General features: G+C 36.7%; 1 protein-coding gene across 3 annotated transcripts in view; it reads left to right on the top strand.

The window, feature by feature from the left end:
- The first annotated feature begins 12,732 nt into the window (after positions 1-12,732).
- The window catches only part of CCDC39 (coiled-coil domain 39 molecular ruler complex subunit), a 192,188-nt gene continuing 187,267 nt past the window's right edge, over positions 12,733-17,653 (top strand). For all 3 annotated transcript variants that reach the window (XM_073896763.1, XM_025878206.2, XM_073896771.1), the window contains exon 1: positions 12,733-12,934. In XM_073896763.1, the coding sequence (XP_073752864.1) occupies positions 12,845-12,934 (90 nt within the window). In that variant the 5' untranslated portion in view covers positions 12,733-12,844. The remainder of the gene's footprint in view (positions 12,935-17,653) is intronic.

Here is a 17,653-nt window from a genome sequence, read left to right on the forward strand (position 1 = left end):
CTGAGTAATATTCCATTGTATATATGGACCACATCTTCTTTATCCATTCATCTCTTGAAGGACATCGCGGCTCTTTCCACAGTTTGGCCATTGCGGACATTTCCACTATGAACATTGGGGTGCATATGGCCCTTCTTTTCACTACATCTGTGTCTTTGGGGTAAATACCCAGTAGTGCAATTGCTGGGTCTTAGGATAGCTCTATTTTTAAATTTTTGAGGCACCTCCACACTGTTTTCCAAAGTGGCTGTACCAACTTGCATTCCCACCAGCAGTGTAAGAGGCTTCCCCTTTCTCCACAACCTCTCCAACATTTGTTGTTTCTTTCCCTGTCCATTTCTGCCATTCTAACTGGTGTAAGGTGGTATCTCAATGTGGTTTTGATTTGAATTTCCCTGATAGCTAATGATGATGAACATTTTTTCATGTGTCCGTTAGCCGTTTGTATGTCTTCTTCAGAGAAGCGTCCTTTCATGTCTTCTGCCCATTTTTTGACTTGATTATTTGTTTTTTGGGTATTGAGTTTGAGAAGTTCTTTATAGATCTTGGATACCAGCCCTTGATCTGTAGGGTCATTTGCAAATATCTTCTCCCATTCCTTGGGTTGCCTCTTTGTTTTGTTGACTGTTTCCTTTGCTGTGCAGAAGCTTTTTTTTAAATTATTTATTTATTTTTATTTATTGAGAGAGAGAGAGAATGGTAGAGAGAGAGCATGAGAGGGAGGAAGGTCAGAGAGAGAAGCAGACTCCCTGCTGAGCAGGGAGCCTGATGCGGGACTTGATCCTGGGACTCCAGGATCATGACCTGAGCTGAAGGCAGTCGCTTAACCAACTGAGCCACCCAGGCACCCTGTGCAGAAGCTTTTTATTTTGAAGTCGCAAAAGTTCATTTTTGCTTTTGTTTCACTAGCTTTTGGAGATGTATCTTGAAAGAAGTTGCTGTGGGCGATGTCAAAAGGATTACTGCCTATGTTCTCCTCTAGGATTTTAATGGATTCCTTGACAGGATAATTTTAAGGAGGTTTTGAAAATTTGGCTCTTTGTGGCACAATACTGCTGGCGGATGTTGGAGCTAGCTTTTCTCATCCCAAGCCCACTGGTCTCTGACATTTCCCACAGGGTAAGAAGAACATTTTCATGGTTAGTCCTGCCTCCAGAGAGTCACAAAGCCTGACTGCCTGTCTCTTTTTTCCTATTTCAGATCCTCATTACTGATCTTTTTTCTATTTATCTCCCCCAATCAAAATTATTTGATGTATCCCTATTATCCACAAGAAAATATTTTTGTGGCCTTGTGCCTTTCCCTGCCTCGTGTCATGTTCCTCTCGTAGGCAAATGCTATGCTACAAAAGTCACTCCATTCCCCATTCCGCAGTGTCGAACTACTTGTAAATTCCTCACTTCCTTTCACCTCCCAGGTTCAAGATTTTCCATAACTTTTTTCCTCAACTTTTCACCAGGAAGCTTTGTATCCACATCTTTGAAGTTACAGGTAAGGCCCTATTCCAATGGGGTGACTCATCTGTTCCCAACCGCCTACCACCTGGAGACAGATATGCTTTCCCCGAAGAGTCCTGATAGCTTTGCCGAACTGTGTGCACTTGGTCTGATTTTGTTAATTTAATGAAAGTTCTGGAAGGCAACTTCCTCCTCTGTTCTGTTCACTGATACATGTCCCTATCACTTACCATAGGGAACATGTCACACATTAGGTGCTCCAAGACTATACAGTGAATGAATGAATGAATGTATACTGTGTACCTAATGCTTGGAAGCCAGGGTTAAATAAACTAGACACTCTCTGACTTATATTGCTTATAGTGTAATAGGGGACATGGAGAAGTAAAAAGTTTTAAGTGCCACAATAGTGAAAACATGGTGCTGGAGAAGCATGAATAGGTCAGGGAAGTTTGACATTAGATGGACAAATTTGGGAAGAGTGCCCAAGCAGAAGAAATACATGTGCCAACGCTTGAAATGGGAGAGACCTTGAGGAAAAGTAAACAGATTCATTTGAGCTAGAATTCCCAGTGTGAGGTGAGGGAGAGAGAAATGAGACTGGAGAGGAAGCAGGACTTAGTTCGTGAGGGCCTTATAAGCCATGCCAGGGAGGTCACCGAGAGCCAAGGAGAGGTTCTTATTGGGAGGGATGATGTACTAAGATTTGTGGTTTAGAAAAATCATTTTGACTGAGGTATGGAGATGGTCTTAGAGAGATTATGAATTATGAAGGCAGTTACCAGTTAGGAGGCAGCTTCTCTACTTAATGGCTGGTTTCTGTACTTAACGGTAAACTCTTTGAGGGAAAGATAACCACTCTTTTAACTTTGTAACTTGAAGGCTAGGTCAGTGTTTTAACAAATGTGATGTGTCTTTTATGAATGAAGAACTCTACTTATGTTCATTATAATACCTCAGAAAGACAAAAACAAGCCACGTCCTTTGAGAAGTTGTGTCCCTTGTGGCTCATGTAGTCATTGGATCCATGTTACTGTTTCCAGGTAAGCTAGTTACAGAGGAGATTTAGTGGCACCACACCCTGACCTTGCTCTCAGTAGGTATGTAAGTTGATTTATATTACCTTACCTTATCTATAACTATTTTTTTTCTGTCTTTTTCATTAAGAAGTCATTAAGATCTTCTTGGATTAAGATTAAGCCTGGATTAAGATCATGGCTTTTTCATGTTGTGTAGCCTACCTAGGAATAACCAATTCAATTTTGCCTCCATGAGTTTGTTCAAGGACTGGTCAAACAGTTAATGAAAACATGAATGAAGGAAAGCATAAATGACAAAATAGTCATCTAAAAGGTTACATCTGACTTTCCTGTATTTGTATTAGAATCTGGTCCTTAAAGTGATCTAATTCACTGAATAAAACCATTCTATTAAGCCTTTGGTCAGTGGATTATTAATACCTATATTATGTATAGAACTCCTCTAAAATAAGTGACTGCAACTCTCATTTTTCTTTGGATACAATGAAAAGAGTACAAAAAAAATTGAAAGAATGTAAAAGGACATTATGAAATCACATCACAGTTACCTAAATCAAAATTTAATACAATAAACTAATACAGTACTGAAAATGTTCTAATTTTTAAATTAGTAGTTGATGTCCCCTTATTCTTGGTTTATAATACAATTTCAAAGCATTTTGAATTTGTGAGCTAATAGCATTACAATCTGCATGGTAAAGGAGACAAAAAATACATAACTTCTGATTCAAATTATATGCCCAGCTTAGTTTTTGTGTTTATAATACATAAGTAACATAAATTAACTGTTCATAGGTTGCTGGGTGATATGGGATTATTTGTGCTGATACCTAAATAGAGTCTCTACTTATTTATAAAGCTTTCAGTTTTTGATGATTCACAAAGAAACAATTTGTATGGTTAAGACTAATTGCTGATTTAACAATAAACTTTATCTTTACAAAAATTTATATAAGTTTTTTTCCATGTTATCTTCTTAAATGGTAGATTTATGTGTTGATCTACCCATTACAATCTTAAATTTAAGTTTTCATTGTTAATTATTATCATTGTTATGGCTGCTTCATAATAATAGCAACTAGCAATATTTAGAAGAATAAGAGGGATTCTGATTTTGCATCTGGATCTTTTTAATGCGCTGAGACAGAATTCTGTGTGACATTGAAGATTTTGTCATTTTAGAGTGAGAATGAGCTGAGGACAAAAAAAACTGTTAATAGATTGTTAGGTTGGTATTTGGTCCACAGTTATTTGGGGGGGCGGATTTCTCCTTAAGTACATCTTTAATGCTACACCCAGAGATTTGGCTCAGATGTCAGGAATAATGAGCTTCATTATAATAGTAAACCTTGATGAGAGTTCTGGTTAAAAAAGAAAGAGAGAAAAGATTAAAAAAAAAAAGAAAAAAGGCATTTGTGGTACTTTACATATACAGACATGTAGCACCATCTACTGGATTAGAGTAAATGAATAAGATCTGTAAAATATGTATTTCCACTAGCAAAAATATGAACCCATAAATATCAGAGCTTCTTATAGTATTGGTTTAGTCAATTCTTTGGTTTTGAGGTTTGTTTTTCTGATAGATGAGAATACTTTGATATAAAGGACCTTCTTTTTCCCTTTGTCCTTGCAGGTGAGAAATAGTCACAGACGACTGTTAGCAGTGATTTAAAGTTACCCATCTACAGCAATTGATTTTTATACCTGCACGCGCGCGCGCGCACACACACACACACACACACACACACGCGCGCGCGCGCGCGCGCACACCCCCTCTGAGTACCAAACTCAATTATATAATATTTTTTTGCAAGGCAGTGGTTGCAATGGGCTAAATAAATTTTGTGAACATGTATTTCCTAGAAAAGGATATTAGAAAGTCTGTAATTAGAGAGGTCTTTCCTCCACTGTTTCTCTGTAGTAGAAAATGTTTTATTTAACTATAGTTATGGCCCCCTGTTACCAGGAGAAATAAATCCTTAGGAATAATCTATTCATTAATTTAGCAAGTATTAAGTGATTACTGTGTTTCAGAAACAAAGATAAAAACATTGAAAAAAAAGGAACAGTGATTTCAAAAATACTGCATAATATTGGTCTGTGATGTAAATGTTCCTTTGTAAAGACTTACATCCATCTTTTTCATTAACAGGGTCCAACAGAGCAGTGAAATATCTGATTCAGCCCTTGTGAAATGTATACGTCTGCAAGATGTTATAGATACCGGTCAGTATATTCGCCACTAAAAATATATTTTGTATAGGTAAGGAAATTTGGGAACACGACAAGTATGAGACTCCTCTGACATTTTTCCAATAAGACTGTTATGTCATTATCCAGGTCATTAACTATTTCATAATAAATGGATTTCCTCAGGAGGGAGTGAGTACCTAAGCAGTAGCAGCATAGAAGGATTGCACATTGCTGAAGAGCATGTTATAGCCCCAGGCAATCATGGAAGTTTCTTCTGAGTTTACATCATATGCAACGATTTAAGAATGAATTGCATAAAAGAAAATCTGAAAAAATGGAGACATTTACCATTTTTTCTGGGTAGGAAGACAATAAAAAAAGTTTCAGTTTTTGAAATTATTATGTATATTCAGAGAGACTTCAGTGAAATTCCTAGGATTCTGAGTCCTCTTTTTTTTGGAGGGAGATGGAAAACTTGACAACATGATTTCAAGAAGTGTTTGAGGGTAGACAAGAATAGCTGTGATGGTGGTAATAGCTGTTGTGGTTGGCCCTACCGTACTAAGAAGCTGTGCTATTCAAAACTGTGGTACTTATATAGAGGTAGATAAATACATCAGTGAAATACCACATATCCAGAAATGTATTTTTGTATATATGAGAATTTAGTATTTAAGGGCATATTTCAAACCAAAAAGCAAGATACTTATTTAATAAATGGTGCTGAGAAAATTATTTGTTTTGAAAGAGAACTATGAATCTACTTCCTCTCATACACAAACATAAATTTTATGTGCATTAAATTTTAATATATAATTCTTTTTAAAAAAGATTTTACTTATTTATTTGTTCATTCATTCATTCATTCACTTGTTCATCCATCTAGAGAGTGCAAGGGGGACAGGCAGAGGAAGAGGGAGAGAGAGAATCTCAGACAGACTCCACCCCGAGTGCAGAGCCCGACAGAGGGCTCGATTCCAGGACCTCAAGATCATGACCTGAGCTGAAATCAAGAGTTAGATGCCCAGCCAACTAAGCCACCCAGGCGCCCCTTAATATATAATTCTAAGAATACTAGAAAAACTTTTGGAGATCATTTTTATAGTCTTCTGGAAAAGGCTCTCCCTAGTGTGGTGTAAAACAAAAGTTATCGAGGAAGACTGATAGATTTAATCACAAACATTTGAAGCTGCTCTTTTTGTTCATATTGATTCTTTCAGCAGATTTTTATTTTTAATTTTTTTTAAAGATTTTATTTATTTATTTGAGAGAGAGAGAATGAGAGAAAGCATGAGAGGGAAGAGGGTCAGAGGGAGAAGCAGACTCCCTGCTGAGCAGGGAGCCCGATGTGGGACTTGATCCCGGGACTCCAGGACCATGACCTGAGCCGAAGGCAGCCACTTAACCAACTGAGCCTCCCAGGTGCCCTTTCAGCAGATTTTTATTGAGCACTACCAGGTACAAGTATTGTTCCAGTTTTTGAATATAGGGTGAACAAAATGCATCTGGTTCCTACTGTCATGCATATTGTAGTCTAATGGCAAAGATCAAAAATAAGTAAACAAGCAAATAAAAACATTAAATGCCAATTGTGGTGAGTTGTCTGAATGAAATTACTAAATGTGAAAATTTTGCTTTAAGAAAGAATAACAGGAGAAAGCTATGTTGGATTAAATGGGCAAGGAAGATCTCTATAAGGAGGTTATATATAAACTGAAGACTATGGAACCCTGAAGAATACTAGAACCGAAGAATATATAGAACCATAGTCATGGGAGGAAAATGTTCCAGGGAGAAGGATCAACATATATGAGGCCCTCAAGTCTGGAAGACACCTTAGTTTATTGAGGTTCTAATAAAGCAATTTTAAAAAGCCAGGGTAGCTGAAACATAGTGAATGAGAGGAAAGATGGCAAGAGATGAGGTTGGAAAAAACAAGCAGGGATCAGATCACGTAGGACTTTGTAGACAGGTTAAGCAGTTTGGATTTAATTCTAACTAAGCCAAAAAGGTCAGACATGTTTTTATAAAACTAAACATATACACCTTACTCTATGGTTAGCATTTGTATCCTTTGGTATTTATCTAGGAAAAATAAAAACGCATGTCCTTGAAAAGGCTTGTACTGAGAGTATGCTAATAATTATGGAACTAGTTTAAATGTATATTGAATTCGAAGAAATAAGTGAATGGATGATGAATAATGGCTGTAAGGTTTCTCACTGTGAGAAGGAAAGTTTCAAATAAGAAAGGCAGACTAGAATGAAGTCTGTGGTACTAGACTGGAGTCAGAGACATCAGTAGGTACCAATGTTTACCTTATACAGGTAGACAGATACAAAGACAATAATATATATGTATGAAATCTTGGGTTAATATACATACATATGTTACCTAATTCTGTCTGCTGAGAGGGCCCAGAAATAATGACAACCCCATAGCAGCAAACATACCCAGAGCCCAGATCTTGGTTTCTAAATACCATTCTCCACCAAAAGGAACCAGTGCTCCTTGGAGAAATGGCTAATTCTTAGGCTGGGTAAGGAAAAAAAACAAGATGATCCTGGGGCATTTTGCAGTGCCAGAAAGTAAAGAGGCCCTCAAAAGGATGAAGGCGTGTCAAAGAGACAGGGGCCAATGGCTAAAGCTGGAACAAATTGAGCAACAAAACAGCGTAGTTTGGAATCCAAAGTATAAAGTATATATTAGTCCATAGTGCTATTAATTAATAATTGAATAAATAAATGGAGAAGAGTTAATCTTACCTATGGAAAAATTTCAAATAATATATGTAGATAAAGTGGGTGAAATAGATAAAGGGGACCAAGAGTATGCTTATCTTGATGAACACTGAGTAATATACAGAATCGTTGAATCATTACACTGTACACCTGAAACTAATATAACACTGTATGCTAATTATATTTTAATTAAAAACAAAGAAACCTGGCAAATGCTACTTTAACAAAATGATCAAGATTAAAATCACCAGTGATGTCATGAGAACATGTACTCCCTGATATGATGTGATGAGAAGTGCACTTCACCTCTATGGGTTTCTTTCCTAAAACCCATTACTCTGTCCTAATTATGAGAAAACCATCAGATAAACCAAATAATATCATTCTACAAAACACTTGACCAGTACTTCTCAGTTCTGTCCAGGTCATGAAAAACAAGAAAAAACTGGGAACTTGTCACAGACCAGGGGAGACTAAGGAGACATGACAACAAAATGCAATGTGGTATGCTGGATTGGATGCTGGAATAGAAAAAGAACATTGAAGAAAGAACTGGATACGTTGAGGACGCAGCTGCATTAGTGCCATGAGAAATGATGATAGTCTGAGTTGGAGTGATGGCAGTGAAGATGGAGAGAAGTAGAATCAATATAGACTTGAAGGTAGAAGTGAGATGTCATAGTGAGGTACTGGAGGTGGAAAGTGTGGAAGAGGAAGGAGTCAGTAATGACAGCTAGGATTTGAATTTGTACAGCTGGATATATGGCTTTGGTTCTACTGTGCTAGGAAAGACTGAGAAAGAGGTTTGAAATATGTGTGGGATGAAATCAAGAATTCTGTCTTGTACCTGTGTATTAGATTTGAGGCATCTCATCTAGGACACATCTCAGTGGGACTGTCAGATAGGCAGTTGGACATATGTTTAGCGTAGAAGACAGATCTGGGATAGAGAAATACTAATGGGAGTCGTTAAAGAAGTCCATGGTACTTAAAGCCATGAAAATGGCTATGATCACCTAGGAAGCAAGTGTAAGAAGAGAAGAGTAGAGAGGCAAGCTTTGGGTCTTGAGGAATACCAATATTAAGAAGCCAAACAGGACACAATAAAGCAACAAGGGAGATTGAGAAGGTTACCGGGAAACTGATAGTCCTAAAAAGCCATGAGAAAAGAGAGGGAAGGAATAGCTGAGCTGAATGCAGCGCATAGATCTGGCGAGTTGATGCTAAACTTCCCATTGGAATATGAAGCATACTAATGGCAACAAGAGCAGTTTCTGAGGTGGTATGGCAAAATATACCAAAAACAAAGTTTTAAAACCCCCAAAAAACAGATTGGGAGAAAAATACTGTTCATACACACATGTCACACACAAGCATGCACAAAGAATACTGTCCATAAAATAGAAAGCACTGTTATAATTCAAAAAGAAGAGACAGCCTAATGAGATGGATGGGCAAAGGATATGATACATTTTATTTATTTATTTTTATTTTTAAAAATTCCAATATAATTAATGTACAGTGTTATGTTAGTTTCAGGGGTACAATATAGTGATTCACCAATTCTGAACATCACTCAGTGCTCATCATGATAAGTGTACTCTTCATTCTCTTGACCTGTTTTAACTATCTCCCACCCACGTCCCCTCTGGTAACCATCTGTTTGTTCTCAATTCCACATATGAGTGAAATCATATGGTACTTGTCTTAGGATATGATAAATTCTTAGCTGAAGAAATGTGATGCTCAGTCTCATAATTAAAAAATTGGCAATAAACAACAAGATACCATATTTTTCTCTTTAGGTTGTAAAATATTACTTCATAATATGCAGGGTATGCAAGGATACTGCCATATTCTGTTGGTATATAAAGACGTTTTGAAAGAATTCAGTATATCAAAATAGAATTGCTTATATACGTTTTCCATTAATTTTACTTCTAAGAATAGGTCATGCAGAAACACAAATGTGTGCAAGGTTATCTCTTATTCACCAAATCAAAAACACTGCTGATTGAAATATGTATCCCAACTTTAGAGATACTCAGATGTGAAAATAAGTAGACCCCAGACTTGATGAAATACAGTACAATAAAAATGTTCATTGTAGCATTGTTTAAAAAGTTAAAATTGGTGGATAATATGAAGTTTAAACTGCCATTAGAAGACCAAAGATCTAATGTACTGATATGAAAACATGGCCACTATTGTTAAGTGATAAAATGAATCTGCAAAAGAATATTTATAATATGATTCTATTTCTGTGGGAAAAGTTAATATATCTATGTATATATAGCTGTACTTAAAAAAATACTGGTAGGACACATGCCAAACAGTGGCAACCTCTTGGCAATGAGGTGAAAGATAGCTTTTCCTTTTTCTTTATACATATATGTATTTTTCTTTTTCTTTCTCTCTCTCTCTTTTTTTTTTTTTTACAAATATCACATTATTTTTGTAAAACCATAAACCTCTTCATATTTTAGCCTGAAAAATCTGATTTGGATGAGGTTTATTTACTTGGGAATGCGGTAGTAAAAGAATGACATCTACCTTAGCGTTTTGGGATTAAATTGAGTATTTCATGGTCAGCAACAAGGCTTGTAAAACTTCGGGTTTTGTTTCCAAGTCTAGATCTGAGTAAATTCAAGTCGAGTTATAATAGTGGGATTCTAAAAGTGGCAACTGGATGATATAGAATGCTGTGGTGATGAGGTGGAGAAGCAGGAATATCATTTTAAGGCAGAAATGTAGAATTAGGAAGAATGTACGGACATTTTGTACAAAATTCAGCATTGTACAAAATTTCTGAAATTCGGGAAATAGAATCCATGAGACATGAGAAATGGGACTCTTTGCATGGATTTGTCTGCCAGACTTCTGATGTCCTTGAGGCCTGCAGGACAACAGCAAAGACAGCTGCGGTCATGGATTTGGCAGCTCCAGCTAACACAGAGGGGTGGATCAGCAGATTGGCACAGGCTGAGGCAGCTGCCTCAGTATTCACATTAGTAATGGGGATGAGAAATTAGAAAAGAATGTTTAAGACATATGGACAGAACAACACTAATAATTTTAGGAAGCAGCATTGCCATAACAAATCTCCAGTATAAATAACTATATGCCATCTCAATATGTGCTGGATACTAACGTTTTCATTAGTAGGAATGACTAAACTATTATAAAAGATCATCTTTTATAAGGTTTTTTAAGCTCTAAATTTCCATTATTCCACACAGGTTGAAATCCCCCCTACAAGCTGTTTTTCTCCTCCACCACCGTGGGAATTTAGGCATTGCAGAAGTGAGGGATAAAATGCTGTGCTAATTCTACCTCCGATAGAAGATATTTCTAAGAATGTTGTATATGTGAATAAGTACAGTGTTATTTACAGTGAATGATGTTTTACCACAGTGTGCCGCATTTAATATACTCCATAAAGGCACATATATAAAAATTCTTTCTAAAGATGGTAGTTGTATATATCGATAAATATAGTATTTCAGTGAAGGAATGTGTTCATTACACTTTGATGCATGGAATATACTATAGATTGTCAAATGTATAAAAGTTGTTTCTAAGAATAAAATTTTATTGCATCTGAGTAGTCAGTGAAATAATATATATCACATATGCTACATTTAATACATCTATAAAGTATGTATAAAATATTTCTATGGTGATAGAAGATAAAAGATAAATGCTTTTAAGAATACAAAAAGCTAATTTTAGTCTTTGAGACTCTTTGAGACTAGAGAAACAGTCCATAAGATTCAATATATGGAAAACCAGGTAAGCACAAGGAGACAAAACTACAAGATTTCAAAAGTATAGTTAACAAACCAGTGGTAAAAAGACATTTTCAGGACAATTGAAATGGTTATGAAATGATATTCAATAATTTTGATATTGTGAATTTTGATAGATGTGATAATTATACTGTATTTATGTTAGAAAACATTGAACATTAAAACATTAGTGATGCATGCTCACATATTTGGGGATGAAATGTCATGAGGTCTGCGATTTTCTTTAAAGTGCTTCAGCAAAAAATATAGATGAAGTGAATGTGGCAAAATATGTTACATCAAGATAATGAGTATGTGGGCATTCATCATACCCTGCTCTTTTTTCCCACCTCTCGCCCCCCCCTTTATTCTTTTTTATATTTAAACTTTTTATAATAAAAAGTGTAACAAAATAATGGTAAAATAAAATTCAAAAGGGCAAAAAAGGCTACAGACAGTTGCTTATTGGATAAGCAAAATTAATTTAAGCTCATGATGCTGTAGTAGAGGTATTTCAGCCAAGAACATTTCTCATGGCAGACCGCATAGTTTGTAGTAGGAGATCTGTATCCTGGTTCAAGTGCTGCGACTTTAATCCCTTCACTTTAGGGAGCCTCAGTTTTCTTAATCTGGAAAATGAAATGATTAGATTAGCTGATTGTTTTATTCTTTCCAGTTCTGAGATGCTATAGAACAGAAGCTGTAAACTCTAACGTCTACAGTGCGAAGCCGGTAATTCAAATTACTGAATTGGTGAAGTGCTAAAGGGGGCGCCTCTTCAGCCGAATAATGCCTTCATGATAATGTGGGCTCAGTGTTTCCTTTTTCGAGATTAGGAAGAAATACAGATTTCTGTGTGAAAGAGAAGATTTGTGAATGTTAAATGAAAATGTAAAGAAAAACAAGGTGTAGGAGTGGCGAGGGAGGGACCACAAAACTCTGCGCCCCAAGTTTGCCATCTCTGCGCAGTCCTCGTCCGCGGTTAGCTAGGACGCACTGCAAAGTACAGACGAGCATTGTGAAGACCAGGAGATTAACACAAAGATCGAAACACACATCAGCGATTCTAAGGGATGAACTGTGCTTCGAAATGCCAGTCTACTTCAGCCTACGAGATTTCATCTACGGAGGAAAGTCAACAAACACCATTTGAAAGTCGGCTTTACTGTTTTCTTTAGCTCTCATCTGCGCGCGATCCGGCAGTTGCGTGGTGCAATGCCATTCCCGTACGCTGTGTAACCTAAAGACCGCAGGTGCCACCGACTTTACACCCTCCAGGAGCGCTCCGGGGGGGACCACCCCAAGCCGCAATTTGAGGGAAAGTTATGCTGACGCCTGGCAACCCCAGCGAACCTCTGGATTAAGTGCTTCGCTTCCCTGGGAACTCAAAAAGGAAAAGCTGCTCGTGATCTAGGGACCGGGTTCTCAACCGGAAGTTTTGCTTGGCGGCTTGAGCACTTCCTGTTTGGTAACTAAGGGCGCGGGACGGTTGTTAGGGCTGCGGTGGTAATTACAGGGGAGCTTTGCGGGTGAGGGGGTTGCCTCGCGTGCTACTCCCGGGCTTTACGAGCAAGCGGATCTTTTCTCCACAGCCTGCAGAGGTCCCCTATCCGTTTGCTATCATGAGTAGCGAATTCTTGGCGGAGCTGCATTGGGACGATGGGTTTGCTATCCCGGTGGCAAATGAGGAGAACAAGATACTGGAAGATCAGGTAAGGACCGGGCGAAGAAGGCGGGGTAAAGAGGAGGAAGTTTCTGGTTGGCAGGAATACCCCAAGCCTTTTATTCCTCCCCTTTCCTTCCCGAGTTTCATCTCTTCTCTAACTCTCACCCGCACCGTCTTCCTCCCTCCCGTGCCTGCCTGCCCTTTTCGGAACTTGGCTAAGCATTACAAAATAAAAATTGAAACGATAATTGATACTCAGGACATAAAGCCTGAGTCGTTACTCTGTCCTCTCCTGCTCCACGTAATCATTTCCAGCCTCGTGGGCAGGAGAGGAAAGGCTGGTTCCCGGGTCCACTTTTCCTTCCTCAGAATTAAGCGCGGCTTGCAAAGGGACTTCTGCGGTTTTCGTAGCAACAGTTGTTGGCGGATGTTTATAAACAAAACACGTTCTGGTTGACATTTCTTTTTGAGTTTCTGCCTATGACATTTAAAGTTAAAAGTGACTCGAAGAAATGTTTTCAAGAGGAACGTTCTAGTAAGAATGTAAAATGTACAGTTTGCAGCTTTTCAAAGTGAGAATGTTGTCACAGAGTGATATAAAATATTTTACGTTGTAAGGAATATTTTACACCAGCTTGCAACCAATGCATAATAGTTGTTAAAAATAAAATTGCAACCAGCTAGAAAACTTTTAAAAACCTTTAACAGTCAGTGTAAAGTTCCATCACATGGCAATGTGTTGTGGAGAAGAGGGTCCAAGAAGAACGGATGATGATTACATTGCTTTATAGAATGGAAGAGAAGATTTTCTTCCCTCTGAAAAATGAAAATTCTTCACTGTTTTTTGAGGATTTTTTTTCAAAAATACTCTGACATATTTACTCATGTCTAAATTAGATGGCTGCAGTTGTTTGTTTAAATGAAGGGCAACATTAGGGAAAATAAGAGATTTAGGACTGAGTACTGAGGAATAATAATATTAAGAAGTATCCAGCCCTGGGTTCAAATCCTAATTATCATCAGTGAGCCTGTTTCTTCTTCTATAAACCGGAAATAAATAAAATAATTATTTCCTAGGGTTGTTATACAGCTCCAAGCACATAAATATAGGTTAAATTTCCATTCAAATGTTAGTTTTTGGTATTATTACCATAATATTTGTCTCATATGATTTTATATACATAGTAATTATATTAGCTATTTAAAACATATTACAGAGCAATAGAAAGAAGAAGAGTGAAGGTTCATAATCACTTCACCTGAATAAACAATGGCATTAAAAAAGCAACTCTGGTAAGTTTAAGCCATTCAAACAGAACAGAAGGGTATAAAATAGAAGAGTATTCCCTCCTCGAAATACCTACTGTTGACTATAGAAGTGTGACTATCATGACATTAAACAAATATTCCAGACATCATTATCTACAGATATGTAGGTAGAAAAGACAAACAGAAGTATAAGAATGCAGTCCTACTATATGTGCTGTTTTTAACATAACAATTTTTATTTAATAAAAATAATTTAATTTTACTCAAGAGACAAAGAGAGGGATTGTTGAATTTCAAATAAATATTACTTGATTACAACAGATAGTGATTGCTAAAAAATTTTCTTAACATTAGGAAAAAGTATAAGAAAAAAATGAAATGGTTAAATTATTGTTTACAAAAATGCTTTGTTTCATTTGTTGGCTGATTCCCTGATCTTTCATTTTTCATTTTTAAAACAAAGAAATTAACTCTCACACTTCTTTCCACCATCTTTTACCCCATTAAAAAAAAGTGGTTTTATTATTTTTATATTATCAAGGTTTATTTTATTTTCATTCTGTTCAGTGTCATTAATTTACTACAAGTGTTTAGTCTTAGTTTTATTTTTAAACTGATTTAATGGTCCTTAATGCAGCCACTTTTACTCAGTTTACCTTTTCTTGGATTTTTCACTTTAATTCGTCTTTTGACTGGTTGGGTTCTATCCTTAAGTAGTTGTTTCAAGAAGGATCCGTAGTACTGTGCTTTTGATTCCTTGCATCCTTAGTTGCCAATTGATTTCTTGCATTGCTTGCTTTATATTCTTTAAATCATAGTATCAGATCTTCAAGAACCTTCTTTCTCCCTCCACTCCTTCCTTCTAGAGTCCTGTATTTTTTTAATATGGATTTTTTTCCACAGGCCTATTTTCCACCTGTTAACTTGAGAATTTCCTTTATTTCTTTACTGGGTTGATGCTCTATTTCCTAGATCACATATCTTCTTTCTTGGGTTATTTCCTTGTTTTGATGAAATACTTTCTTATGTGTCCCTGAGAAGGGTGTATAGGAGGAAAACTCCAAATCTGAAAATGTTTTTTATTTAATCTCACATTTGATGGTTTTGGCTAGGTAGAATATTCTAGGTTAAAAATATTTTTTCCACAGAATTTGCAAAGTATTATCTTCCAGTAGTGATGTTGATGAGTAATCTGATATTAGAATGATTTCCATTTCCATTTCTTTGTAGGTTACAATTTTAATCTCTGGAAGCTTTTAGGGTTTTGTGTCATTTTTACATTGCAACTCTATCAACCATATTTTTAATTTTCAGGTTATTTGCTTGTTGCTTTTTTGTAGCGTATGGTCTTGTTTTAGAAGTACCATATCAGTCTGGCTGAGTGTGTGTGTGTGTGTGTGTGTGTGTGCATGTGTGTATGTGTTTAGTTCTTTTTTGTGTCTTGAGTTATGTTTCCTCTGGGATCTTTTTGTTTGTTTGTTTATCTTGATATCCCTCACATGATGTAAGTTTTCAGTAAGTATCTGGTGGTCCTTGCATGACCTTTTATATTTAAAAGAGGCAAAAAAATATTGTCTGGGAATTCTGTGAGGAAGAAATTATCAGCTTGTGGAGAGTTAGTCATTATGCTTTCATTAAAAAAAGCAGATGCTGGGATGCCTGGGTGGCTCAGTCAGTTAAGCGGCTGCCTTTGGCCTGGGTCATGATCCCAGGGTCCTGGGATCAAGTCCCACATCAAGCTCCTTGCTCAGCAGGGAGCCTGCTTCTCCCTCTCTCTCCTTCTGCTTGTGCTCTCTCTGTCAAATAAATAAAATCTTTAAAAAAAAAAAAAAAGCAGATGCTTTTGCTCTGGTTCATTATGCAATCATAAAAGTTATAACTGATGAAGAAAATAAAAGTCATAAAGCTGTATACACCAAACAGTGCAATAACTAAGTACATCAAAGTAAAAGCTGTTATAAATACAAGTAGACTTGGACAAAAAAATACAGTCGTAGTAGGATACTTCAATATTGACCTCCTCAGAACTGGACAATTCTAATAGACAAAAATAAGGATATAGAGTTATGAATAATATAATAAAAATAAAAACAGAGTATATATATCCTTTAAATAAACACTTTAAAGAATATGTCTGTAAAATATTTATAAAGGTGGATCATTTACTATATCAGAACAAAATCCTTAATGCACTAAAAGTGAATGATAAACCTTAAAGACATTATATGAAGTGAAATAAGGTGGACATAAAACACTGTATGGTTCCACTTATATGACATACCTAGAGTAGTCAAGTTCATAAAGATATAAGTAGAATGGCAATTTCCAGGGGCTGGGGGGAAGGGGAATGGAGAGTTAGGGTTTAATGGGCAGAGTTTCAGTTTGGGAAGATGAAAATTTTCAGGTGGATGGTGACAGTGGTTGCACAACACATGTACTTAATGCATACTGAAAAACGGTTAAAATGATAAAAAGTAGGTTATGAATATTTTACCACAATTAAAGAAATGAGTGGTAGGAATTTTATAGGCCACATTCTTTAATCATAATCAATAGCATTTATAATAAATAATTTTAAAAATTATCCTCCATTGTTATGGACTGATATCTTCCTCACCCCATTCATATATTGAAGCCCTAATCTCCAATGTGATGGTATTTGGTAGTGGGGCCTTTGGGAGGTAATTAGGTTTAGATGAGGTCATGAGAATGTGGCTCCCATGATGCGATTAGTATCTTTATATGAAGCGGAAGACAGACCAGAACTCTCTCTCTCCACCATTTGAGTATGCAGCTAGAAGACACTGTCTGTAAGTCAGGAAGAGAGATTTCACCAGAACCAAATTGGCTAGCACCTCAATCCTGGACTTCCCAGCCCCCAGAACTGTGAGAAATAAATTTCTGATCTTTAAGCCAAACAGTCTATGATATTTTGTTATGGCAGCCTGAGCTGACTAAGACATCCGTCTTAAGTACTTAGGCCAATTTCTCAGATATATATTCCTGGATAGCGCTTCTATCATAGAGAAATTGAAAGGGAAAGTCAGCTTTTAGAAAACAATAAAAAGAGAGTGCTTCACACCTGTATTCATTGGAAATAGCAAAAATCTTACCTAGAGAAAACTTACAGGCTTAAATGCCTTCATTTTTAAATCAATGCCTTAGTTGGCTTGGGTTGCTATAACAAAATACCATAGACTGAGTGACTTAAAAAACAGACATTTATTTTTCAAGGTTCTGAAAGGCTAGAAGTTGAGATCAGGGTGGAAGTGTGGTTGGGTTCTAGTGAGAGCCCTCTTCCTGGCTTGCACATGGCTGCCTTCTCACTTTGTTCTCACATGGCAGAGAGAAAGAAAGCTCTGGTCTCTTGTTTTTATAAGGAGACTAATTCCATCATGAGGGTCCTAACTTCAGGTCCTAATTTAAACCTATTTACCTCCCAAAGGCCCACCTCCACATACCATCACATTGTGGGTAAGGGCCTCAACATATGAAT

Source organism: Callorhinus ursinus, unplaced genomic scaffold (assembly GCF_003265705.2).
Source record: "Callorhinus ursinus isolate GAN/ISIS: 27379988/994484 unplaced genomic scaffold, GSC_fseal_2.0 scaffold1, whole genome shotgun sequence".
Taxonomy (NCBI): Eukaryota; Metazoa; Chordata; class Mammalia; order Carnivora; family Otariidae; genus Callorhinus; species Callorhinus ursinus.